The sequence below is a fragment of the Chaetodon trifascialis genome, chromosome 3, assembly GCF_039877785.1.
Source record: "Chaetodon trifascialis isolate fChaTrf1 chromosome 3, fChaTrf1.hap1, whole genome shotgun sequence".
Classification (NCBI taxonomy): domain Eukaryota; kingdom Metazoa; phylum Chordata; class Actinopteri; order Chaetodontiformes; family Chaetodontidae; genus Chaetodon; species Chaetodon trifascialis.
Genome location: NC_092058.1, coordinates 1,730,974 through 1,757,645, shown reverse-complemented (window position 1 = coordinate 1,757,645; position 26,672 = coordinate 1,730,974). Strand labels below are relative to the sequence as shown.

The following is a 26,672-nucleotide window of genomic DNA, read 5'->3' as shown; positions in this document are numbered from 1 at the left end:
AAGGACAGGAAGTGTGACACACACACACACACACACACACACACACACACACACACACACACACACACACACACACTGAAAACCAGTGAAAGTCAAAGTGAATCTGTAAATCTGATCTGAAGTCAGCTCTGCATTTATATTTCAGGGAGAATCTGTTCAGTGAAGCTGCTCACAGGTAGTTTGGAGGCACAGCGAGCGTTTGAAAGTCAACTAACGACTTCAAACTGGAGCTTTGGGTCGATGTTTATCACCTCGCTAACAATGGAGGCATCAACAGAGGAGTCAGCACTTCAGATCAAAGCAGTGAGATGATGAAGGATCAGCAGCTCAACGATGTGTGTGCGTGTGTGTGTGTGTGTGTGTGTGCGTGCGTGTGTGTCACTGGCAGACAGGATGCTATCAGCAGTGTATCAGGTCACATTCACTCAGGTCGCAGCTCAGATTTTTGGGACATCAGCATGAATCCTCATCCATTAAATCTGTGCAGCTAACTTGTGCAATATCGCATATTTTTACTGTACCTGTATATTTTTTACTGCATTACATATTTTCTACCATGCAACAGTACAAAGACACTGTATTTTATTACTCATATCTTGCTCATGTGCAAAGCTTTCTCTTATCTTATCTTATCTTATCTTATCTTATCTTATCTTATCTTATCTTATCTTATCTTACCTTATCTTATCTCATGGGATGCTGAGTGTAAAAAAAGATTTCTGGGAGATAATGTCAACTACAACTCCCAGAGTGCACTGCGGTAGAAAACATCTAATGACTGATCTCAGATTCAGAAGTCACATCACACAAGGTGCCTTTGAAGGTCAAAGGTTGATGTCAGCAGATTGATTTTAGGTTAGATTTAGCATCTTGAATTTGGATAAAGGAAGCATCGTCGTCCTGTTTGAACCGGCTGCTGTCGTACACGTGTGTGTGGAGCCACTGAGCACGTTAAAGGGAGTTTGTCTGAAATGATACAAAACATGTAGAAATCAAACCAACGGTAAATATTTCCTGTGGTTTCTCATCATACAGATGATTAGATTCAGCTCGGCAGCAGCAAAACTCCCAAAGTCTGGGAAACTCGAGACAAAATACCACAAGTTTTACACGTAGTACACACAAATACTTCAGTCAAAATATTCATCACAGAAACATGTCAGATATTCAGATCAGCAGTTTGATGCTGACTGTGAGCTCAGACATTAGCTGATCAGAGGAAGTCAAGGCTACAGCTTCATGTGTGCGTGTGTGTGTGTGTGTGTGTGTGTGTGTGTGTGTGTGTGTGTGTGTGTGTGTGTGTGCGTAAACTCTATTATCCACACAAAGCAAATACATGAATTCACACTTCACCACCAAACACTCAACAATCCTCTCTCTCCTCTGGAAACTGGCTCAGTTTCCCAGAACTTCTCCTCCAGTCTTTCACCGAAGAACTTTAAAACTTTTAAAAACAGTAATTTGGGTTTAGAACAATTTATTTTTTCCTGCCTGTAAAGCAGAGAGTGAAACCACTTCAGCTGAGACGAGCTTTCATGACGAGACTCTCCCCGAAGCATCAACCAAAGCATTTCCAGATAACGCACCCAGAGGCGCTGTGTGTGTGTGTGTGTGTGTGTGTGTGTGTGTGTGTGAGATGCAGAGATTATAACAAATTAAAGGGTATCATGATTTACTGTAATGTCTGTATTTATGGCTCATTGTGAAGCTGCTTTCTGTGTGTCTCATTAGGAGACACTGATGTGTGTTTGTGTGACTGCACACGTTTCACATTGAACGCTGAATTTTCAAGAAGGCAAAGACGAGCAGAAGCGCTTTTACATGCACACACACACGCACACGCACACGCACACGCACACACACAGAATCACCATGAACACTCGGTGCAGAGCGCCCACCCAAACTCTGAATCTCTGTTTTAAATCTGTTTAACGGCTACGATTTCCACAACAAACACCTAATTCTTAACAGGCCGAGCTCAAGAAAAATAAAGTGGGTGTGAGAGCTGCAAACAGCAGGAAGAGACCAGAAACTCTGACGTGAAGTCAGAGCGATGAAGGAATCCTTTAATGAAGCCTGCGCGACGCTGCAGCAGCTTCAGTGTGTATTTGTAGTTTAGCAGGTTAATTCAGGCCGTGTGTGTGTTGAATTCATCTCAATCACTTCAGTGTTTGTTTCCGATGTGAAAAACGTCTGAATGCCAGTAAAAACTGTGCGACACGCACAGAAAGTTTATCCATCCATCATCTATACCGCCTATCCCTTTCGGGGTTGCGGGGGGCTGGAGCCTATCCCAGCTACAATGGGTGAGAGGCGGGGTACACCCTGAACCGGTCGCCAGCCGATTGCAGGGCCACATGCAAAGACAGACAAACATTCACACTCACACCTACGGACAATTTAGAGTCACCAATTAACCTAATGAGCATGTTTTTGGTCTGTGGGAGGAAGCCGGAGTACCCGGAGAGAACCCACACATGCACGGGAAGAACATGCAAACTTCACACAGAAAGGCCCCGCCTGACCCGGGGATCGAACTGGCGACCTTCTTGCTGTGAGGCACGCGCACTACCTGCTGCGCCACCGTGCAGCCAGAAAGTTTATTTTCAGTGAAAAAGTAACGTAGCTGACAGCTGCTACATGAGCTGCGCGAGTCTTAAACTGTGATTCGATAGTTTGAGCTGCCATGACTCCAGGTGTCTCCTGACTCCAGGTGTCTCCTGTCTTCAGGTGTCTCCTGACTCCAGGTGTCTCCTGACTCCAGGTGTCTCCTGTCTTCAGGTGTCTCCTGACTCCAGGTGTCTCCTGTCTTCAGGTGTCTCCTGACTCCAGGTGTCTCTGGACTCCAGGTGTCTCTGGACTCCAGGTGTCTCCTGACTCCAGGTGTCTCTGGACTCCAGGTGTCTCCTGTCTTCAGGTGTCTCCTGACTCCAGGTGTCTCTGGACTCCAGGTGTCTCCTGTCTTCAGGTGTCTCCTGACTCCAGGTGTCTCCTGACTCCAGGTGTCTCTGGACTCCAGGTGTCTCCTGACTCCAGGTGTCTCCTGACTCCAGGTGTCTCTGGACTCCAGGTGTCTCTGGACTCCAGGTGTCTCCTGTCTTCAGGTGTCTCCTGACTCCAGGTGTCTCCTGACTCCAGGTGTCTCCTGACTCCAGGTGTCTCTGGACTCCAGGTGTCTCTGGACTCCAGGTGTCTCCTGACTCCTGGGTCCAGCTGCTCTGGTTGTCCTGTGGTGTCTTTAATAGCTGCATGTACGAGCAGGACGGACTGAAAATGGATCTGTGCTCTCTGTTAGGTGAGGCCGCGAGAGTCGACCGTTCAGTGCGTAGATTCGTTCCATCTGTCACTACCTGCCAGGTAAGCGGCTAACGCTAACTAGCGGCTGTCTGCAGATATCAAGCTCTCAAGCAAGGCACAGAGCTGAGCACACTTTGTTTAAACACAAATGTAAGTCAACATACTGTAACTCCCTCTGGATCTGCTGTGACACACAGAACAAACACACACACACACACACACACACACACACATACACACACACTGAAACAATGGCCTCTAAAATAAAGTCCTTTCTGTCGAGTACATTGTCCCACAGTAAGTCAAATAAACGTCTCCCCTGAGGACACGAATAAAAACAACGTCTCTCCGACACTGATGAACAAATCAAGGACACGACGGCGGCGTGTCGTCGCTCTGAGAAGCAGGAAAATAACCAAAACGTGTGCAGACGAATGTGGAAGTCAGAATATGTGTGTGGTGATGTGTGTGCGAACGTGGACGCGTTGCTTTTAATTTGTAATATTGTAAAAATGTTGGCAAACGGCTGGAAAAGCGACAGAGGTTGAGGCCAGATGATGTGTTTAGCCACGAAACTTGGCTCCATGTCTGACATCAGACCGAGCTGCCAGCTTCATTTCACTTCATTCATTCGGCCTGAACTGTGTTCATGTTGGCCGCCTGTTGTTGTTTTTGTTGGAAGCTGCAGTCGGAGGAGAAGTTCGCTCCACACATGCTTCAGGACGGATACAAATACCCTGATCTGAGAGAGAATTTGAGCCTGATATCCACCAAAAGTTCAGTTAAAGGTTCTTCTCCTCGTCCTCATTCAAGAATCCAGAATCTCTGAATTTGCAAATGTTGGACATTTGAAAGGTGTCCTGCTGGACAGACGATGTCTCCAAACCCACAGCGAAGTGGATTTAAGAGTCAGTGAAGCTCAAACTGAAGGAGAAACACTGCAAACAGCAAAATCCAGTAAGATGAAACCTTTAAAGTCAAGGCGACGTGTGCTTGTTTTTTCGAGCAGGATGTTTTTCTGTCGGAGCTTCTCACCTGTTTCAAGCTTTTTGTCCTTAATAATCTTAATAAGAACTTTCATTCATTCAGTTTCTTTAACTTCAAACTGACATTTTATTCCTGGTTCTGAGTAGCTTCATGCTTCAAAGCAGAATTTCCAGAATCATAAATCGGTTTGATCGACTGACAAGAACAAAACTGCTTTGTCAAAGTCAGAATTTTACAAATCTTGGTGAGTGAAAATTTCCTGTTTTGTCAGCAGATAATTTTGCTCATTTTATTGCTTCTGTTTCTTGTTTTTCAGAGCCGAGTTTTGTAGTAAAAAAGAAAAAAATGACTTTTACTTTACATCCAAACATCTTTTCGAGTCTCAGTGAGTTGTTGTTTCTGTAAGTTCGTTATTATTCTATCAATAAATACTGAAAGAGTCTGATTGGTCGAGGTTTGCACAGCCGTGTTGGAATCAGGCCAACAGCAGTGCAGGCGACACATCCAACGTGCGTGAGCGTCCACAGCAGGTAGAACACCTGCTAGCATTGAGCTAACGTTAGCTCACAGGCATCGAAACAGAGACGAGAGCGTCACTGCACATGCTCACACTTTCCTCATTGTTTTTCATCACCCTGATTTCACATCTTATGAAGTTCAGCCAACGTCTGAACCCTGAAAACAGACGGCATAACACCGTGTGTGTGTGTGTGTGTGTGTGTGTGTGTGTGTGTGTGTGTGTGTGTGTGTGTGTGTGTGTGTCTGAGCATCGTATTGAGGTCACTTGGCGCCAGCCCCCAGGTCCGCTCAGATGGTCTCGGAGGGGAAGGAAGCGTTCGGCTTGGCAGAAATACTTTATTGTTGCCTCCGTCCTGATAAGAGCTAATTAATTAACGAGGCAGACAAACACAATGGAGTCTGACAGCAGCGCTGCGAGGGAGGAGGCGCTTTGTGTGCCAGCTTGAACACACACCAGCAGACGTTCAGTGGATGGTCGGTGAAATGTGCCTTTAACACAGAAGATAGATGATAAACGTAAATTCTCACATTATTTAAAACGGCTTTATTTTATCTTTTATCGATTATATTTTATGAGTCTTTTAATATCTTCCTCTGTGTTTCCTCAGGTTGAATCGCAGATTCACAAACAGTTCTGATGGTGTTTCCTGTTTTTATAACGGTCATTGAGTGTCGGGTGGTGGGGGGGTGGATGTGTTGGGGGTCCGGTTTGGTTTTTCTTCTTTTGAGTGTTTTCATCATGTGAAGCGCTTTGTGTGACATTGCTGCGTATGAAAGGTGCAAATAACGTCTGATCGATTGATTGACTGATCGATTGATGTGCTCAGCTGATCAGCTGTTACAGGCAGTCTCGTACGAAGCTGTCGAGTTCGGTGTGATGCAGAAAGAGTCAGCTGACTTTGTGTTTAAACGCTAACATCAGCGCGCTAACATGCTCACAATGCTAACAGGTTTAATGTTTACAGTGTCGACTTTCTCCGTCTTCGTCGCTGATTGTGGAGCTTCAGAAACACACGATCACGTCTACAGAACTGCTCATTATGTTTGTCACTGTCACTTTTTCTCCGACAGCAAACAGCATTTTTTCTCATGGTGAACATTTCAGAGCTAATCTCTTCCAGCGCTGTCACGCAGGGGCCCCGCTGGAGCCGGGCCAGTGACCCTCACTGGGCCCTGACCCCCGCTTTGAGGCAGAGCATCCTCTGCAGCGACCCGGCTGTGCTGGCTCCTTGTGAAGCAGCTGATATATAAACCCTGTGCGGCTCAGCTGTCTCGTCCTCTGGGACAGAGACTCTGCAGTTAGCCTGGCTGGGTGGTCTGTCCTCTGTCCTCTGTCTGTCTGCAGATATACTTTTAATACTGTTTGCTCGACACACTGCAGTTCAACTGGAATGAAATGTGCTGTATAAATAAAGTTTTCCTTGCTCTGCTCTCTGATCCCAGCAGCAGCACTCTGACATGTAATACATCACAACATCAGCTGGGATCAGCGCTAATAAAGAAAACTGCAGCAGCACAGCAGCCGTGCAGCTCATCGCGGGAGTCGTGAAATCAGAGCCTGAATGTCTTCCTGATCAAGTCAAAAATCCTCTAAGAGCCATTAAAATTAATTTTCAACAGGTCGTCGTGTGTGAGGAAGAAAAGCAAAGGATCATAAATCAGTTCTGACTCTCCCACTTTCAAGAAATGAACAAGTCTTTGCCACACAAACGCTAAATAATGAGGCTGTAGCTCTTATTGTCAACAAATCCCCTGAGAAGACCAGATTTAAGAAAGAAAACAACAATCTGACTGGTTCCTTTAAGACACACGTGTTAGAAAATGTGCAAAGATCATAGATTTGCATTGAAAACAGACAAGCACGAGCATCTGTTGGGGACTATTTTCAGCGGCGGATTAATCCACATTTGGTGCTCTAGTGAGTGTTTGTGGCAGCAGGACGGCGTGTGTGTGGGACTGAGTTAAGGTGTGTGTTCATGGTGATGAAGGAACATGTCAGGAACACACACACGATGCTCAGTGCTTCTGTTCACTGTTGGTTTTGGTCGTTTCATCCACAGAAACATGCAGAACATCAGTCAGAATCAGTGATTGTTCCCAGCCAGCAGAGCTCTGACGATCGGTCCAGTTATTTATGCTAAGCTAAGCTAACTGGCTGCAGGCTGAACAGACAGATATGAGAGCCACAAAAATCACCAGAAAAGTTGAACTCGTCCTTTAAAAATGATCTTTACTGACGTTGAAACTTGACTTGTGTGTCTGCTGGACGTCTTTTTCCGCTCGTCTCTCCTTCGTTCACACACAAACACACTCAGGAAAGAGCAGAGGAGGAAGGAAAAACAAGCAAACACACACAGACACAGAGATCCTAACGACCATTAACCACAATGGAGTCATTCTACGCCTGTGAATGCACACACACACACACACACACACACACACACACACACACACACACACACACACACACTGGAAGAATAACATCATGTATTTTTCTGGTTCTCACTCTTTGTGTCTCTGTTTGTGTCTCATTCTTCGGGGTGTGTGTTGTGTTTTTTGTGTCCTTTGTGGTTAAAGCATTGAAAGGTGGGGAATTTCTCAGCCTCACAAAGGTGTGTGTGTGTGTGTGTGTGTGTGTGTGTGTGTGTGTGTCTGGCTCTCTGGAACACGAGAGGGTCCCACAGCCGGATAGCTGTGGGCCGGAGGAGGAAGAAGAGGTAATGTTTTTAACCACACAAGACCCTTCACAGAGGATGAAGAGGATGTTATTCTGGGCTCTTCATCAATGTGGTGTGTCTGCATATTTTGTGTGTGTGTGTGTTTAGCTGTGGTTTCAGGGCTTATGACATTTTAATCACGGCTTTGAATGTTTTATTTTGTGATGTTAACCCCGGGATCAGCCTGAATAGGCGGCTGCTGGATGACGAAACTCAAAGAAACTCTGCTATCAGTCAATCGACAGCCACAAGGTGAAGGGTGGGGATGCCTCCGCTCATCCAGACGACTACCGACCGCTCGCTGGTAAAACCAGGCGACGGAGGAGCTGCTTCCCTCCACCATCAGCTACTTGTCCCGCCTCCGAGCACTTAACCTTAAAGTTCCCCAGCGGAGCTGCAGAAGTTACTGCCGGCAGGAGAGCGAATGTCAAGCCGAGGGTCGGTGAAACGGAGCATCTGTGCACATGAACTTTCCCAGGATAAACACGCTGCAGGTCAGGCTGCAAAAATGTACGTTAAAAACAAGCGTCTGGTGAAAACCTCGGCGTCAACTCGTCCATTAGAAGAAAGACAAAGAGAGGAGCCGCCGGTCTGACGAGGTTCAGTTTGAACCTCAAAAAACTACGACAATTTCACAAAAGAGTTTACAAAAAAAAGTGTTGCTGCACTAAATGGGAGACAGAAACACCTTTACCGAAGAAGTTCTGACGCAACAAACATAACGAACGTGACTGATTCACGTTTCTGCTACAAAATGCAAAGAAGAAGAAGAAGAAGAAGCAGCAGCTGTCTCTGCTGTCGTCGTCTTCGTAGATGTCCACATAAAGTGTGAAAACATGGCCAACACTCACTGACATGAAGGAACAATTCCAACTTGCCCAAACCAAACAACCTCCTGCAGACTTCTCTCTGGTTTTGAAGGCGACTCGTGTTGTTTCCAGTTTTCAATCTTCTTCTTCTTCTACTCTGTTTATTACAGCCATGAGTAATGTAGCTTACACCGCCGCCTTAAAAATAAAACTAAGCTTTGCATGACCTATTTGTTTGCTGCAAACCAGTTTATGGAAACACGCCACATTCGCGTTCATTCATTAGCATTCGCTAATGTGAGCAGATGTGAACTCTGTTTGCTCAGAGATAAATAAAATGACAAAAATCGCCGCAAAAAACTGAAGACACACTCGCCGATCGCTGATACCTAACCCTCCTCACTGATCATGATATCCAACAACCAAACGTGAAGTCGAGACGAGGGTCTGCACCTCCCGGGCTGACGGCTGCCGTGCTGTGCAGGTAAACGGTGGATTAGCCTTTTCAGGTTAGCCGCCACACGTGGAGCACTTAACGTTCACAGAGGGTAAGACGGAGCCGGGACTGTTCGACCAGGCTGCCGTGAAGAAGAAGGAGCTGAGCGTGATGTTAGGCCCAGTCAGCCATGGTCAGACCAAGAGGAGGACACTGTGCACACAGGTGGGCCGAGGAATCTGATCGGGATGCCTCCTGGACTCAGGGAAGGTATTTCAGGTATGTCCTACTGGAAGGAGACCCCAGGGTAGACCCCCGACATGCCGGAGAGATTAACTATCCCATCTGGGCCGGGAATGCCTCAGGATCCTGCAGGAGGGGCTGGAGGAGGGAGCGAGGGTGGAGGACCCTGCTTGGCTCGGATGGACGGACGGAGCAGACGAAGCTGTCTGTGCGTCCACACCTTCGAGACTCGCAGTTATAACCCAACGAAGACACTATGAACGAATCTGACTCTGACTGTGAGAATGAACACAACTGATAGTTTGTCAAACTACGTGATTTCAGGGCTGCAGGTAGTTAATAAACATGGTGGGAAGTTTGTGTTTGTTCAGAAGAAACCAGAAAGCCTGATTTCAGTCATGAGCGGCGACGAGGTGACGGTTGGTTGGTGTGTGTGCAGCTGGATCAGGGCGTAGCACGGACTTCATTTCATTTTATCATCAACGTTACGTTACATACAGATCACAGCCGGCTATAAAGGGATCTGTGGGAATCACACTGCCAGGAATCACTGAGTGCACAAATGTCAGATGATGAATTACTCAGGTGAGTGATTATCAGTTCATGTTTTCAGTTCACGACCCAAAATCTAAAGAAATCCAGAGGACTTAGAAACTATTTCAGCAGAGGGAAAAATTCGAAAGCTGCGTTTGATTACCGGAAATTTTCAAACAGTGGCGCCGCACGAATTTCATCAGAGCTCCATTTTCTCCAGTATTTGGCAGGCTTTTAATGTGAAAACTCGACAGGAAGTGATGAGTTCACTGTCAGCGGCTTAAAATCGATTAGGAAATGAATTAATAGGTGGATGAAGCAGGTGTTTGTGCTAAAAACAGACGCCGCGAGCAGCAAAACGGCAAGTTTAACGTCACTGCTGATGAACTGATGGAGGGAAAGAACTTTACACATAATTTACTATGTGAGCTGTTATTCCGGGTCACTGGTTTCACCCCCTCATGAGTTTTTTACGCAGTCTGTATTTCTTTGTACGGGCCACACCTTCACGTATCATTCTGTTATTATTTATTCTGTTATTATTTATTGTGTTATTATTGCTTTCATGTGAGAATTTATGGCCGTTTGTATGAGATGAGGGAGTTTTTTCATTTTTCTCCTGAATCTTAGCGACATGTTGCACCTCTTTATCCCTCTGAAGCTGAATGTTTTCAATCTTCCTGCTTCAGGAAGCGTTTGCTTGTCTCTGATCACGGTGATCTGCATGGATCAATAAGCTGATGGGAGCCCTGCGCAGACAGATCATTTGTTCTACGAGGTCATAAAAGTCTCTTTTATTGCTTCTTTAAATTATCCAAAAAGCTGTGAGGGAGTTTCCACCACCGTTCATCACCGCCGCACCGTGTTTCTGCTCCAGTTTCTCTCCACTGACGTAAACTCGCCCGCTGAGGACAGAAGAGGTTCAGAAGTGACTTAGCGAAATGGACCACGTCCCCGATCCCGACTGGACGCACGCTGTCAGCTCCTCCATTAAACGTGATGTAGAGTCTCGCTCAGCGTCTGTCCCACGACGGCCTCAAAGGGACAGACTCCCCCCGTCTGCGGCCCTCAGGTCTTAACTCACGCTAACAGCCCACAGGAGTTTATCATGCGGCGGGGACACATGGACGTGATGACGTGTTTATGAACACGTGGGGTCAAAGGCCAAATAAAAGCTTCACAGAGATTTGTCTTTTGTTATCGCAGAGCTGCAGTTACCAATTAGAAAAGCTGCCTGAGCCAATCAAAGCATGCACACACACACACACACACGCACACGCACACGCACACACACACACGCACACACACACTTCAGCACTGATGCAATCAATGCGCTGAGAGATGAAACTAACTAGACTAAAGAATTCATCAAGAAAATAATCAGCAGATTATCAGCACAAATAATGTTGATAATTGACTCATCGTTCAGGTTTAGAGATTTTTAGAGATGCTCTTTTTTCCCAATGTGGGGATTTGTTAAGATAAGATAAGATAAGATAAGATAAGATAAGATTAAATTCATTAATCCCTGCCAGGGAAGTTAAGATGTTACAGGTGGCAGCAATAGTGGCAGGAATTCAAAAATAGATGGAAAATACAAAATAAAAGAAATCTGCTTTATACATATAAATATATGTATTAGCTGCAGCCTGAACGTCACGTCTATGTGCAAACACACACACACGCACGCACGCACGCACGCACGCACGCACGCACGCACGCAGGCACGCAGGCACGCACGCACGCACGCACGCACGCACGCACGCACACACAGAGTTGCAGATAAACCACACCAGCAGAAATAAAGCCGAGCTGAACACACGTTTCTCTGTGTCTCTGTGTCAATAAGACATGAATACAGAGAGCAGAGCTGATTTAGGGAAAGAAAATGTTGACGAGAGGACTTTGTCCCTCAGGGAGCCTCAGACAGCCTCTCGCTGTCCTGCTGCCAGGACGGCTTCACAGACCAGAGGTCGGACGAACCAGAACGGAAACCAGAGCTGCGTTCCAACCAGATGCTCCACCTGTACAAAATCAAAGAGGATACGGCTCGCAGGCGTGGAGAACGAGAAGCACATTTCAGAGACGCGTTGGAGAAGATGTACGACCGTCAAACAGAGACAGAGAGGCAGCGTCTGCTCTGCAGGAAACGAGCTGAAGGCTGCAGGTTCAATCCCAGGACAGCAAACATGTCCGCCAGCCGGCACGAGTCCCGTCTGAGCGGCTGTGGTTCGCTGCAGTGCTGGAAGAAGCAGCGACACCACAGGTGTTACAGGTGAAAGGCTGCTCCCAACAAACAGGGGGCAGTATATCACCTGAGCAACGGCTTTTAGCCACAATGCTAACATTAGCATTCAGCAAAAACCAAAGCCAAGGCCAAAAGCTGAGCGAGTCCTGAGAGGGGATGTGGATTCACGGCCACTGTGACACGTTCATTGGGTAATGTGAGCGACGAGCCGGCGTCCAATCAAAACACGCCTCATTCCTACAAGAGCAGAAGGAAAACAGTCCTCCCTGTCAATCAGAGTCCACCAAAGCAGCAAAGCACCTCTGAAGAAGAACTGAAGAAAACTGGTGAAAGGTCGGTCTCTGTCGTCTTTGTCCTTTGATGCAGCTGTCATTCAACTCTTCATGTCCTCCTTTAATGGACTGATAAGACCTTTTCGGGTCCCAGTCAGAAGACAAAACGCTGCAGTTTGAATTCACCTCTCTTCTCCATCAGAAAAGACTTTTCAGCTGCCGACTCGAGCAGAGCGGCTGCTGAATGCTCGGTGACCTCCATCTGTGTCGCTGTCTGTCTCTGCTAAAAGCCTCCTGTCTGTCCGCTGTCCCTCTCAGGACGGTGTCAGGGCTCCTCCTCGCCCGTCGGCTGGAGGACCCCGACTCAGAGGGACTCGAGGAGCTTGAATCGAGTCCACTCAGGTCTCAGGAGGGACACACAGCAGCACAGCAGCTTCAAAGGGACGCAGGAGAGAGAGAGAGACAGGACAGTCAGGGGACACAGAGGGGACGGAAGCAAAGCCGGGACGCTGCAGCGAGGACTTCAAAAACAGTCCAACAGGTGGACCACCAGAGCGTCCCCGAGTCCTCAAATCCTCAGAGACCTCGACAACACTGATGTAATACGAGTAAAAGTCCTGCATCTAAAATCTTATTCAGTAAAAAGTGTTTGTACCTCCAAAGGAGACAGTCTGAGGTGGACGGCTGCAACAGAACGAGGACAAAGTCGATTTTAATGGAGCTGAAACGATTAATCAGTCGATCGGAAGAAAATTATTTTACTGATCGATTCATTTCTTCTATTAATCTCATTCAACTGAATCTCCTCATAAGAAAGTGATGAAGAAAATAATCAGCAGATTATTGACCTTGTGTTCTTAAGTACACACACACACACACACACACACACACACACACACACACACACATCCCACAGGTGGCTGTGTGTGTCAGCATCACTCCATTATCATCACTACAGCACAACGACTGTCTGAGAGGAGACACAATACAGGCAGGAAACAACAACGTCCACACACACACACACACACACACACACACACACACACACACACACACACACACACACACACACACACACACACACACACACACAGGGCAGGAAACAGCAGACCCACTCACAGATTGTACAGCGGAGGGGGGGTTGAACTCATAACAGGAAAGGCAGGGGACAATGGGGGAGGTTTACTCACAGTGGACAGAGGAGACACAGTTTGTCTTTAATGACTCAGCTGAAGGAGGTGAGGGACGGCTCAGTCCTCCAGCTACTGACCTGAGGACGCTGAGACAGGTGAAGCAGGAGGCTCTGTGACGGCGTGACTCAGATGAACACATGATGTTTGTCCTCACAGCCTTAAACTTCTCGCTGAGATCATTGATTAAAAATATTCCTCATGCTGCTGAATCAAACCTCAGAGACCACCAAAGCTCTACCAGGACCCCTGAAATGTGCTCAGCGACCACCGAAAAAACTCCTATAGGAAGCCCAAAGATCACCACCAAAGACCCTCCAACGACTGGAAAAGCCCAACAAACCTAAAACCTGCTGAGTCCACCAAGTCCTCAGAGGAACCTGAGGACTTGGTGGACTCTCCAGGTCTGAAAAACAGAAAGTTTTTGTTCACAGAAAGATCACCATCAGGGATGTGATCAGCTGGAGCTTCATCCTGCCTGAAACACTTCATCAGCACTCCTCTTCATCAGCAGGTTCACACCCTTTCAGTCCAGTTACACTTCACTTAAAACCTCTTTCCTCCGCGCTGAACTTCAGGCTCAACGCTAACAACACAAACTGTGACTTCTGTCCAGCTCCATCAGGACACCGTGGACTTTCCTGTCCAGCAGTCTCATCCATGAGCTGCTCGTTTCCTCCTGAGCGGCAGCAGCGCATCCAAACTTCAAACATCTCGGAGTAAAAGCTGATGAACTCACCGAGCAGCAGCCTCTGGCCTCCGGGCTTCAGCCGAGCAGCAGGACGGATCCGGACAGCCGGACAGTTCAGCGTCGGCTCACCTGAAGCTCCACGCGCTGTAAACACACTGAGGACATGTGGGCTGAAGCGCCGCTTCGCCCTCAAACGCACCGTCCCTCCGCTGCCTGCTGCTGCCTTCACGGACTGCCCGGAAGCTCCGACGTCTGAACTCTGCAGGTTGGAGGTCGGATCACACTGATGTCTGCTGAGCAAACAAAGCGATTCACATCAGAATGAGTCTGTGGAAGCAAAAGGAAAGAAATAAAAGGAGGCAAACAGAACATTTAAACACGATGAGAAGAATAAATCTGAAAATAAGATGAAATTAAATAGTAAGATTAAATACAAGCTGGTTTAATATTAAACATTTCAATATTTAGCTGCAACAGGAAGAGAGAAAAAAGATTCAATTTCAGATGAAAAATGTCTATAAATGTGTGAAATTTAGAAAAAAGTGTGTTGGAAGAAGCATTCACATCATTTACATCAACAAAGTGACAAATTCTGCACAAAGGTGGAAAAATACTGAAAGACAAATAACATCCGACATTCAGAGCGTCAAGTGAACAATCAATCAAACTACTTCACCAGTACTGCTCAGACTGCGTTTAATGTGAAGTAAAGGATCAAATTCTAAGAGTTTATTATGCGTTTAACATGTAAAAGAATCAACAAAGTAAATTAGGCAATACTCAGATACCGAAGAGTGTTTGAAACCTGGTTTACAAGTTTATCCTGATTCTGACTGAGATCAAAATGTCTCTATTTTTCCCTGACTTGCTTTAACTAGAACACCTGAAGAAAAGCAGGTGACCTCTGCACCTGTTCTGACGATTCTTCTTCATGTTGATCATCAGCTCCAAAGGTCACCGAACATAAAACAACATTTTTGAAACTTTCAGAGAAAATTTCTGCTCAGCAGGCTCAGAGTTTCTTCAACCAAATCTTTGACTCCTGATGTTTGAGTTCGAATTGCCTTATTTCCCACAGCCCATCGTGTCAGCAAACACACCTTCAGACAGGCCACTGTTTCCTGCAGCACAGCGCCCCCGCGTGGATTTACTTTGTTAACACAGAAGTCAGTCCGAGGGGCCATGAGATGATTAATGTGAGGACAGAAGACAAAGACAAAGAGTCTTCTGCACAGATTTCTGTCCCCTTTTTGACTTTTCTCTATTTCTTTCATTCTTTTTGGTCAAATATGAGATTTTCCGACCTTCTTGGTCAAAAACATTTAATGAAATTAAACCAAGTGAGAAGTCTCAAAAGTCTTTTTGTGGAGCTCAAACTACTCAAACATCTGAAACATGAGATGACAAGTCAACTCTACAAAGACTAAGAGGTTTGGAAACACAGGACTGATCTTAACGATGTTTTATTTTGAAAATTCTTCATGTTTTTAATGGAAAGTCTGACATGAAAGAGTAACTGAAGCTGTCACATATGAAACACAAAAGGACAGACTTCACACTGAAATAGGATGTGTAGAAGTCCCCCAAGTACTGTACCCCAGTACCCCAAAACTGTACATAAATAGAGTACTTAGTAAATGTACTGTTACTTTGCTGTACTGCAGTACTTATTTTAAAGAATAAACAAAAGCCTGAATATAAACACTGAACTGCACTTTTCCTCAAAATCTAGCTGATCTTTTCCTGATTGTTGAACTTTCTGTTTGAATATAGAACGAGATCAGAGAAAAAACATTGAAAAGACAAAAATCAGTGTGAGGAAGTGAAAGTCGCTCCTTCATCAGAGCTCTGATTGAGTCCTTCAGGCAGATCTGATTATTCCTGCATCCCGTCTCTTCACTGTCGCTGAGCTTTGACACTTTAAATATGAAATCTTGAAATATTTCTCTTATTAAAATAAACTTTGATCATCAGGAGTTAAAAACGATCCCTCGCTGAGGACTGAAGTGACGACACTGCAGGACGATAATATGAAAGAACTTTATTATGAACTTCAGAACAGTTTAACTGAATACATTTGACAGGTTTTATGATGTTTTATAAAAGAATAAAACTTTTTCCTCTTCAAGAGTGGAGAAAAATAAAAAACGACCTCTGGCATGAATTTTCTGTCCTTTACAATAAAAGTTAGTTTAAAATAAAAGTGTTAAAATCTCTAAACGATCACTGAAACACAGACAAAGACTGAAAACTGTTTTTATGTTTTAATGCGTACAGAAACCTGAGCTGAGAGGAACAAACACATTTGACTGACAGCTGCCACAGACAGCTCGTCTTCATCTGAACAAACATGTCGGCAGTGAACTGATCCTGGGTCAGTTTGGACTTTGGTCTGGAGCTGTGAGAGTCAGACTCATCGTATTTAAGAAGTTCATTAATGACAGTGTGTTTGTCATTTAAAGCACCGGACGGAGAGCAGAGCATGAAACCTGAAGGCAGCGAGCAGCAAACTTTTCCTTTTCCTCCACAGCCATAAAACTTTCTCCTCTAAAGTTATTTTTCCAACTTTTCAGATGAGATTTTGAATGAGGTTTTCCTACGTTAATACAGATAAATATCCTCGGATCCATCATCTGCTCTGGCACCAAATTTCATCTGAATCCCTTTTCAAAAAACAAAACGACATTTAATCTGCTTTAACGATGATTTCACTCATCGTTCAGTGAAACTGATCAGAGACGACAAGTCGATTCTGAGTCCATTAAAACCAAAACAGAGATTTATCAGATTTACCTGCTCACTCAGCTTCCAAAGTTTATCCAAGACGACTGATGACGACGAGACAGGAAGGGACAGAAAAGACAGATGAGACGCAGAGACAGACGCTCAGATAAAGACAGAGGGGACGACATTTACGGCTGACTGACGGACTAAAACATGTCTTTAATGTCTGACGGGTCTCAGAGGAGCTTCAGGCTGAAGACGATCCGCCGTCGTCCGAACACAAACGTCTGATCTGAGCGAGACGTCGAACATTTCAGCGCCGAATGCCACAAAGGCAGCAGCAGGTTTCTCAGTCCGAGCTGACGGTGAAGAGGTAGAGCAGGATGCAGGTTTGGACTCTATTGTCCTGGATTACGCGGAGCCTGAAGGCATCGTGGGGAAAATGTTTGATGCTATGAAATCAAATCTGTGATTCATACCCTTAATTTCTAATCTGTCATCTCCAATTAAGCTTAAAATCCATTATTTTATTTCACGAATCTTCTGGAAATTCAAGGTCAAGAAAGTTTCTGCTCTTAGAGAAATGTGAAGGCAGGACGTGACCTTTGACCCCTGCAGACTCGTAGGATCAGACTGGTGTGTGTGCGATTGATCGTGAAGGATTCACTCGTCTGATGTTTGTATTAATGCACATTTCTGAGTAACTTCACAATAGATTTCAGGTGAATACATGAAGGAACGTTAAAGGACGACTCGTCTGCACAAACCCGCCGATGTGATGGATGACAGATCGAACACGTCTGGATGTTTCTTACAAAATGCTGCATGCAGACGGATATTTGGCGGCAAACACTTCGTTCTCCACTCCGTAGACAAAGAAGCTGTAGTCTTTCCCGCTGTAGGTGTAGTGAGCGTGAGTCAGGGGCACCAGCTCGATGGTCTGACGCTGCGAACACAAAGAAAAGAAACGACTTCAGAGGAGTCCACCTGTCCAGGTAGACTTGCAGACAGACCTCAGGGGAGTCTGAGGCTGCAGGTGTTCATCGTACCTGCTGCAGGATGCGGTTGGTGGAAGTGAAGCGCTGCAGGTGCTCGTTGATCATCCTTCTGGAGACGTCGCAGATCTCCTGATCGGGGAAACCCTGGATAGGATACACCTGGACGGACACACCAGAGGACAGACGTCAGTCACTGAGACCAACCTCCATGTGGACTGAGCGGATGCATGCGTCAGCAGTGTTCATGTGACCTCTGACCTCTGACCTGAATCCCTCATTAGAATAAAGATGTTTGTTTTTACCAGGACGCTGTTGTCGACGAAGAAAGGATCCCCTGTCACCTTCTCAAACTTCTTGTCGGGGAAGTCGGGCTGGCGGTCAGGAATAAAGTCCTCCACGTTGTTCTTCCTGCACGCGTGCACGCGCACACACACACATAGATTTTTGGACTGATTTTAAGTGGAAATGTGTGTGTGTTTGCGTGTGTGTGCTGATGTACCATGTGACAGTCAGCTGGATGAAGTGCAGCAGGTTTTTGCAGCCGTGACAAACGGAGCAGGTCTTGAAGCCTTGACCGTGGCAGGAGATGCACCTGAAAGAGGGGGGGGGTCAGGGGTGCGGGGGGGGTGAAAACATTCATGAGACGTCCCGTGTGCTCAGGCTGTTCGTCCACTGGATGCTTTGACTGACAGGACAGTCAGTAAAGATGGTGACGTGTCCATCCGTCCATCATCTGTCATCCATCGTGTTTTCACTGAGCTGTCACTTGCTCTCATCTCACGGCCCTTCATGTGTGTTTTGGTTCTCCTCTCACCTCTTTCGGCCCCTCCCGTGACAGGAGGAGCAGCGGGTGCTCCCTGAGGACCCCCTGTGATTCCCGTGCTGCATTCGGTGTCCTTTGCCGTGGCAGGATATACAACGCTTCTGCAAGAGGGAGGGGGACACTCAGACAGAGAGCAGGAGGGCTGCCGTCTCACCTCCTGTCACAGCAGAGGTGAGACAGGAGGTCTCACCTCATTTCCTGCTCCTCATGTCCTCATTGTTAAGACGCCATGCAGCATTCTTCTCTAAGCTCAGTGTGTTATTACTGCCTAAACTATCAGATGACATGAAGCAAACACGCCTCACTGTGAACCTTGAACGTCTATGAAAACACTGACAGCGAGGCTTTTTCAAGCAAACACGCCAAACATTTCAATCATGTCAGCGGTAAGGATGTCACTCGGACAAAACGAGTCCTTTAGAAACTACGAGGGACAAAATTTTCTAAGAGAAAACAATAAATGAATAGAGGGAGTAACCAGAACATCAATGGATGATGGAAACACGGAGGCGTCAGCGTGTGAAGGTGCATCGCACAGCTTCCACTTCACTCAACTTTACATCAACTAAAACACACAGAAATGTAAAACCTGCCCCGTCAGAGGCTCCACACTGACACATTCATGTCTTCAGCATTCATGTCTGAAGCATTAATTCATGTCTTCAGCTGCTGGGAACTGAATTCTGAAGCGTTCTCCTGCTTCAAGCTTAAAACAAGACTCCTCACCTGACCTCTGCCATGGCAGCTGACACAGAGAGTCCTTCCACAGCCGCTGCACATGTGACACGTCTAACACACACACACACACACACACACACACACACACACACACACACACACACACACACACACACGGTAACGTCTCCATGCTACTTTGATCCAAGTTAAAATTAGGCTACAACACACATCTGGACTGTCTGAGATCACACCTTCACGGAGGACGAGTGCGGCACGCGGATCTTCTCCACCTTGTCGGTGAACGTCCGAGGCAACGCCATAGGAATGTCCCACGGCGCGGGGCTCATTCCAAACTGAGGACCATCGACCATCTGTCCTGTTTGAGGAAACACAGATCGGTGGAGTTAATGGTGCTGGTTAATCTCAGTGACCAGTTGTTGGCTGGGCAGTCTCTACTCTGGTACAAACATTCCTGCCCCCCCCCCCCCGTGATGTATCTGCCACTTTGGTGACCCCAGACCTTTAATCCAGCGCCATCATCACTTCAAACTGTGCAACACTTTGGTTTGTGACCAAAAAACCTGCAGAACCAATGACCTTTCCATCAGCTTCAACTGTAACTTTGCATTTAGTGCTAATGTGCTAATGTTAGCATGCTAACACGCTAAACATAGATGTGAACATGGTAAACATACCTGCTAGGCTGAGCTGTTTCTCTTTTATCCACGCTAATCTTATCATCCATGAACAGAGCTAATGTTAGCAGTAATCTGTTAGCCCAGAGTCAAGTGTTACCGTTGTAGGGTTCAAACTTCCAGCCGCTGGTTCTGGTCTCAGTGTAGGTCTCCAGTCGATACTGCAGAGGGAAGACGATCAGACAACGGCTGGACGTGAGCACTTTAGCCAATCAATCAATCAATCAATCAATCAATCAATCAATCAATCAATCAATCAATCAATCAATCAATCAATCAATGCATTCCCAGAAGAGCACTTTTAACACATGAGGCACAATGAGCTGAGCTTCATACAGACCTGATGGGATGGAAATGGTGCTTTATGTCACATACACACTGGACCTGAAAGTGTTACACTCTCATTTGTTCTTACAGTAGAAAGTTTATTAAGCTAACAATCAGAAACTTTACTTAACTTTTCAAAACAAAGAGCTTCAGATGGTTGAAACAGGATTCAAACACTTTGTGACGGAAGCAGATGAAATCAGACGCTTCAAATAATGCTAAATTAAACAATAAAGATAAGAACAATGAGGATAATAATAACAATAAATTTAAAAAGAAATAAAACCCAGAGGAACAAAGAAAGGAGACACTTTCCACAAATCTGTCCAAAAGTGTTTGTTTCTTCTTCTGAAAAATGGAAAACTGAGCTCAAAGGGTGCAGCATCATAACATCATTAAATAGTAATGATAAACTATTAATAGTTTATATCATGATTATTTAGATCACATCATGATAGTTTATGTCATATCATGATAGTTTATGTCATATCATGATTATTTAGATCATATCATGATAGTTTATATCATATCATGATAGTTTATATTATATCATGATAGTTTATATCATATCATGATAGTTTATATTATATCATGATAGTTTATATTTCTTGACACAAAAGTGAGATTTAAAGTTTCAGTTCCGCCAAAACAAACCATTTGAAGGCCCCTTCAAACAGAGATGTTCAGCCCTCGTGCACATCATTACACATCACGTTGGTCCAGGTTGGACATCAGACCGATGACATGTTCAAAGATGAATCTGTGGACGAGATAAGCTCCTACCCGGTACACTGTGATGGGCTTGAGTTCTTTGAAGGTCAGGTTCCTGGCAGGTTTGGAGCTGTACCTCCACTTGGATTCCACAAACTTCAGCAGGGCACCTCTGGCCACATCCTCAGACACCGTGGGGACCCTGGAGGAGCAAACACACTCGTGTTCTGGGTCTAACATCCCATCATGCCTTTCATCACAGACTCCTCAGCAAAGCATTTCATAACGACAGAGACCTCTGGGTGTTTGTGTTACCTGACATTGGGCACCGACGTGTTCCTGTCGAGCTCAGGCTGGGGGTTATAGGCAGGGGGGGGAGGATACAACGGGCTGTCTTCCTCTGGACACACACACCAACACAAACACACACACACACACACACACACAGGAGATGAAGGCTGGAGCAGGTTAAAGAAGACCAGAGGAGGACAGAAGACTCACCTCCTCCTTTGTGGCTCTCGTATCCATGAACGTCGTCCAGCCAGCCAGCAGGGGGCGCCGACGGACCCTCCGCTGGTATGCTTGGATCAAAAGGGCCTGAAAAGATTATGCAAAATGTTGGCTGAGGAGGACGAGACGCACTGATAAAAGACACATGAGACAAAGAAACTGGAAGCACATGTGAAGGCTGAGGAGGCTGTGCTACGCCATGTCCTCGTCTCTTCTTCTGCAAAGATTTAACAGCACAGAGCGGACAGAGCGCCACCAGCTGTTTTTCTTCATGCACCAAACTTTCAGGTCACAGCGGTGGACTGAAACGCACATCAATTCACCTTTTCTTTTAATCACTTTCTGGAAATTTGTCTGAAACATTTTAACTGTCAATCATCATTTAACAGAGCGAGTCGTTTGCTCTCCTGCATCATTGAATGTTTCTAACTTTTTGATAATATGCACTGTAAAGACATAACTTCCCAGGCGTGGTACTAATAAAGTTAGGTCTTATCTTATCTTATCTTAAAGATGTTCCCAAATCAAATCCTTCTCCTTTCTCCTCCTTTCCCTCTCAGCTTTCCTCTGAGGTTGACGTCAGGCCTTTCATTCTTTCTTTCTTTCTTTCTTTCTTTCTTTCTTTCTTTCTTTCTTTCTTTCTTTCTTTCTTTCCTGAAATATGATTTGATGTCATAAAAAGTCGAGTGCTAACAATAGAAATCGACTTTCTTTTCTTTTAAGGGGGGTGTTTCTGTCAGTGTGGCAGGAAGGGAGGACGCATTCTTTCAGAGAGGCTGTCAGGAAACACACGAGGCCACGGTGACACGCTCATATTAAAGCATCAGTTGATATCACATACATGATGTCAAACACATCAGGCAGCCACGCTCGTCAGCGTGTCGCATTAGTCCAATCAGAGAGCTCAGATGCAGCAGGTAACAGCTGGAAAGGACCTCAGCTAAGGCGAATGCTGACTGTCATGGATCAGAGCGGGTAGCAATCACTCATTCATGTGATCACGTCAGCTGGATGTAGAATAATGAACGACTGAATGTGGAGTAACAGCTACAACAGAAGCTCTGAGCAGGTGAGTTCGTTCTTAGCATCAAAGCTTACAGCATGGCATCACTGAGCTACCGGACCCCCCCTTCACGAGGCCGACGGCCTCCAAAGCAGCGCAGGAAATAAGCTCAGCGAGGCTCAGGAACACACCCACATGAAGCCTCTGTCTGAGCAGGTCTGAGGGGGGCGTGCACGCTGTGGGAGGGAAATCACAGAACTCTTCATCGTTTTCAGCTCCCACTCTCTGACAGACGCACGGCGGACCCCGCCCCTCCCATTGTCCAAGCAAGTCAGGACAAACTGCAGCAACCCTCCGCAAATATGTTTCCACCCACAGTGTTCATCTGTGTTTTCTTAAGGTTTGTACGTGACCTCTGTGAATACAACAAGCCTCAGAGCTGCACAGTGCGGCAGACGCTTCACTTCACGACCTTTAACCTCCAGCGAAGCTTTAAACTGTCGGCACATTTCAAGACCCTAAAGAAGACTTTCAGTCCCAAATCTGAATAAAATGATTGGTGGAATTAAACGAGATTGATTTCTTGAATGAATGTGGCTCCTCAACATAAATACACAGATAATGAAGACGTAATAATGGAGCTGTTGAAACAGGTGTGCGTCTCCTTTGAGTTTTACGAACACGAGACAATTAAACATCAGCTTCACGATGACAAAGTCTTTAGAGCATTTTTTAATGTTTACATCTGACTGAATCATGCAGCTTGTTACTGAGTGGGCAGCATGATGTTTACATATTGCATTTCACTGGTATTCAAGATTAAATGTAGTCACGCTTTGACCTCCATAACTGCAGCAGCATCAGCAGAAATAAACCCACAAACGGCCAAAGAATGCAGTGTTTTCACACAATGTGATATTATATAAATGTGCACAATAGCGCCTTGATTGAGACACTTCCGTGCGTCGTGATTTCTGCCGACACAAATACTTTCAAACCAACGTCGGCGACTCCTGTTTTTCATTAGCCGTGTTTTCATCAAGCTCCCGCAGATAAAAATACAACAGAGCAGCGTACTTATACACACTGTACACAATACCTCTGTCTGAAGGCTAAAAATATCAGCGAGAAGGTGTTTCCCCAAAAAGATCTGAGCTGAGATGGATGGAGTGTGAGAACAGCATGAGGGGTGGGGCGGTGGGGGGGCACTCATTAAGAGAGAGAAAAATACAAGGAGAGGGAGGGAGGGGGAGAAGGAATGAGACTGGGAGAACAAAGCCAAGCTGATTACTGAAGCTTTGAATGGACAATGCATCCAAAATACTCCTGCAGACCAACGGGACCTTTTCTCCATCTGCACCACACATCTCGTTTTTAGTCAGTTCAGCTGATGTAAAGGTGGACTGAGACATCAGGCCTGCAGGCGGTCAACAACGAGTCCAACACGACGAACGCTGGAGGCTGGTTTTTGGTTGTTTGAAGAATAAAACACAAGTCAGCTAAAGGTTGAGCTATTGATCGACTAACCGGTCTGTCAATCAACATCATCAGAAGATGAACTCTTTTGCTAGCATAATGAGGCAGAAATGTATATAAAAATTAGTGCTGTCAGGCGATTAAAAAAAATAATCTAATTAATTACAGGATTTGTAATTAATTAATCTAATTAATCGCATTTTAATCCCATATCTGCTAAAGGTCCCCAAATAAAGAATTTGAATTCTAGGACGTTACAAAATTGTAGTGCATGACTAATCAACTGAATACGCCAAGAAGAGAAGATTTGATATCCACATTTTTATTGTGCTTCATAAATGAAATTCAGATGACGCTATCTGAAACGCCTTTTAGGCCCTCGTCTTCCACGATTGAAGTCGGCCTGCAATCAGCAGCAGCCCACTTTGCGATTGAGTTTGTCAGTTTTTCTGTCGTGGCTTTGCTCATTCGTTTTCCTAACTCAACAAGTGTGGGTTGGCGGAGTGAGCTCACGGTAGCACTAGCGGCACTAGCAGCAACTACATGTTTAGCGTTTAAATGATAATTCAGGCTGGAGCTGCTACGGTGATAGGAAAACAAGGTACAAATCACTGCGTTCTTGTTAACAGTCCCGTCTTTGTTCTTTTTATAAATAAACTTGCCGTTCAAAGATCCAAGTAGGCTTGCCTCGCTCTCCGGTGTCGCATCTACGTCTGTTGTCACCCTGCTTTTGAATAGTAGCGCAGGTAGGATGCAGCCTACGGGTCACTCAGAGGGCCAAATTTAAAATACTTGCGCATTGACTTGCCATTCATGATTAATTGCGTTAATTTTTATAGCGCGTTAATTTGCAGCGTAATTAATTAATCTAATTAACGCGTTAAACTGACAGCCCTAATAAAAATGTAAAAACAAAATACAGAAATAAGAAGTACGTTTTGGGAAATATATAAAAATACGTAGCTAAATTAATTTAGAAGTAAATACATTTAAAAGTAAATTATCTATTATCAGCATTATTTTTACTATATTGTAAATTTTTTTAGCATTACTCTTAAATTTATTTATTTTTTGCACATTTTAATATTATCATCACTATTATCATTATTATTATTAAGTTGACGTTATCTCTACAGTAATTTGTGATTTTGTAGTTTTTTATCTTTTGAAGTGTTTTATCCATCTTTCTAACTGTGTTTTGAGACATTAATGCTGCAACAAAGCAATTTCAAAAAAGTTTGGTGAATCTGAAAATAGAAAAATAAACAGAAATGTAAATAAACTGGGGAATTAATACAAAGGTAAATAAATACAGAAGCTAAATAAAACATAAATATGTCATATTTAAAATTATTCAAAGCCTACATTTATTTCTGATATAATATTAATTCACTTTGGATTTTGGCACTTTAAGTCCTCCATAGTACTGAACGGTAACTACACTATGACTGTATTTGTTCCATTTGTACATTAGTGATCAATAAAAATTCACCTCAACTAAGTTTGACAACTTCACCTGCTAACAGACAGCTAACATTAATGTAAGCTAGCTAGTATGAAGAACACGATAAATAATCTTTTATAAGTTCACAAAAACCCAAAGTGACTCTGACAGCTGACAGGAAAATGTTTCTGATCACATTAGAGGGAAAATGACAGTTTTTACCGACTCGTTACCGACTTTCTGCAGAGTCCGTTAAACGGTGAACCGCGGTACGTCGGTTTCTCACTGAGCCCGTTCAGTCACTTCAGCTTCAGCCCGTCTACACACGACTGAGACCAGCCTCAGACCAGCCTCAGACATGTACCACATCACTGCATTTAACAGCACTGAAATCAGTGTAAACACCACAGACATGGTGGATTTTCCAACCCGGTTTAACGCGTTAAACTCCGGTTCAACCCTCCGGTGAGCAGAGAGGGTCTGAAAACTTGAGCCCCGCTGGAAACACACTGACTCGGCAGCAGCTAAAGTCTGAACTCCGGTTAAAAACATTTTCTCTGTTTTATCCTTTTTGTTTATTTTTTACTCACCAAGGTCTTCCTCTTTCTCGTCCATTTGACGCTGCCTTCAGTCAACGACGTGAATGAAACTCTGGAGCGGATCGATGCCAAAACCCCGGAACGTGACCGTGTCAGCGAGAGTCAGGTGCAACTTCCGGTTCTGATTTAAAAAATAAAAGTCCAAAAGATAGATTCAGGTTTTGTTCAGTCTATAGTCATGAGATCATAAGACCATTGGAACCAGGAAAGATAGTTTTAAAAATTAGTGTGGGGGAAAATAAGAACAACATTGTCCTCTGAAATTTAGCATGTATATATAATGTTACTGACACAACATTAAATAACAAGTAACAAGTAAGTAAAAATCCTTATAGTCTGAGTCCAGGGAATCACTTTGATCCCTACTTTAGGATCCACGCCTCCACACACAGACATTCATTGAACATAGGAATGTCTCACAGGTTACTAATTCATGAATTGTTTGTCCCTGTGTCCTCATTTTCCTTCATATTTATACTTTAGTACTTCTTAATATCCACCTGTTTGAAGTGACTACAGTGGATATTATTACCTTGTTATCATGCTGGGTACTAACAATGTCTTGCAGTTTCAATCTTATATCAGTAGAGATTAAAAAAAAAAAAAAAAAAAAAAAAAGACAGGTTAAAAGACCTGGGAGGATGGTTGGTGTTGGTGGCTCATATCACTGGTTGTTGTGGCAATGGTCTGATGTTGCCACTGGAGCAGGAGGATCATTAATTTGTCTAAAAGGGATTTATT

The 26,672-nt window shown here is 44.9% G+C and overlaps 2 protein-coding genes across 2 annotated transcripts in view; both read right to left on the bottom strand.

The window, feature by feature from the left end:
- The window catches only part of LOC139329552 (semaphorin-3D), a 75,663-nt gene extending 61,553 nt beyond the window's left edge, over positions 1-14,110 (bottom strand). The window contains exon 1 of the mRNA XM_070959939.1: positions 13,992-14,110. The gene's annotated coding sequence lies outside the window, so the exon portion shown is untranslated. The remainder of the gene's footprint in view (positions 1-13,991) is intronic.
- A 1,857-nt stretch (positions 14,111-15,967) lies between these two features.
- Positions 15,968-26,016, bottom strand: ssuh2.1 (ssu-2 homolog, tandem duplicate 1). Its single transcript, XM_070959302.1, has 12 exons — positions 25,923-26,016; positions 21,401-21,496; positions 21,215-21,299; positions 20,972-21,101; positions 19,962-20,022; positions 19,418-19,542; positions 19,215-19,277; positions 18,480-18,589; positions 18,165-18,257; positions 17,968-18,073; positions 17,717-17,824; positions 15,968-17,613 (listed from the first exon to the last, which is right to left on the bottom strand). Exons 1-12 carry the CDS (start codon positions 25,945-25,947, stop codon positions 17,479-17,481), a joined length of 1,137 nt encoding a protein of 378 aa, XP_070815403.1. The 5' UTR covers positions 25,948-26,016; the 3' UTR covers positions 15,968-17,478.
- Positions 26,017-26,672: the final 656 nt, after the last annotated feature.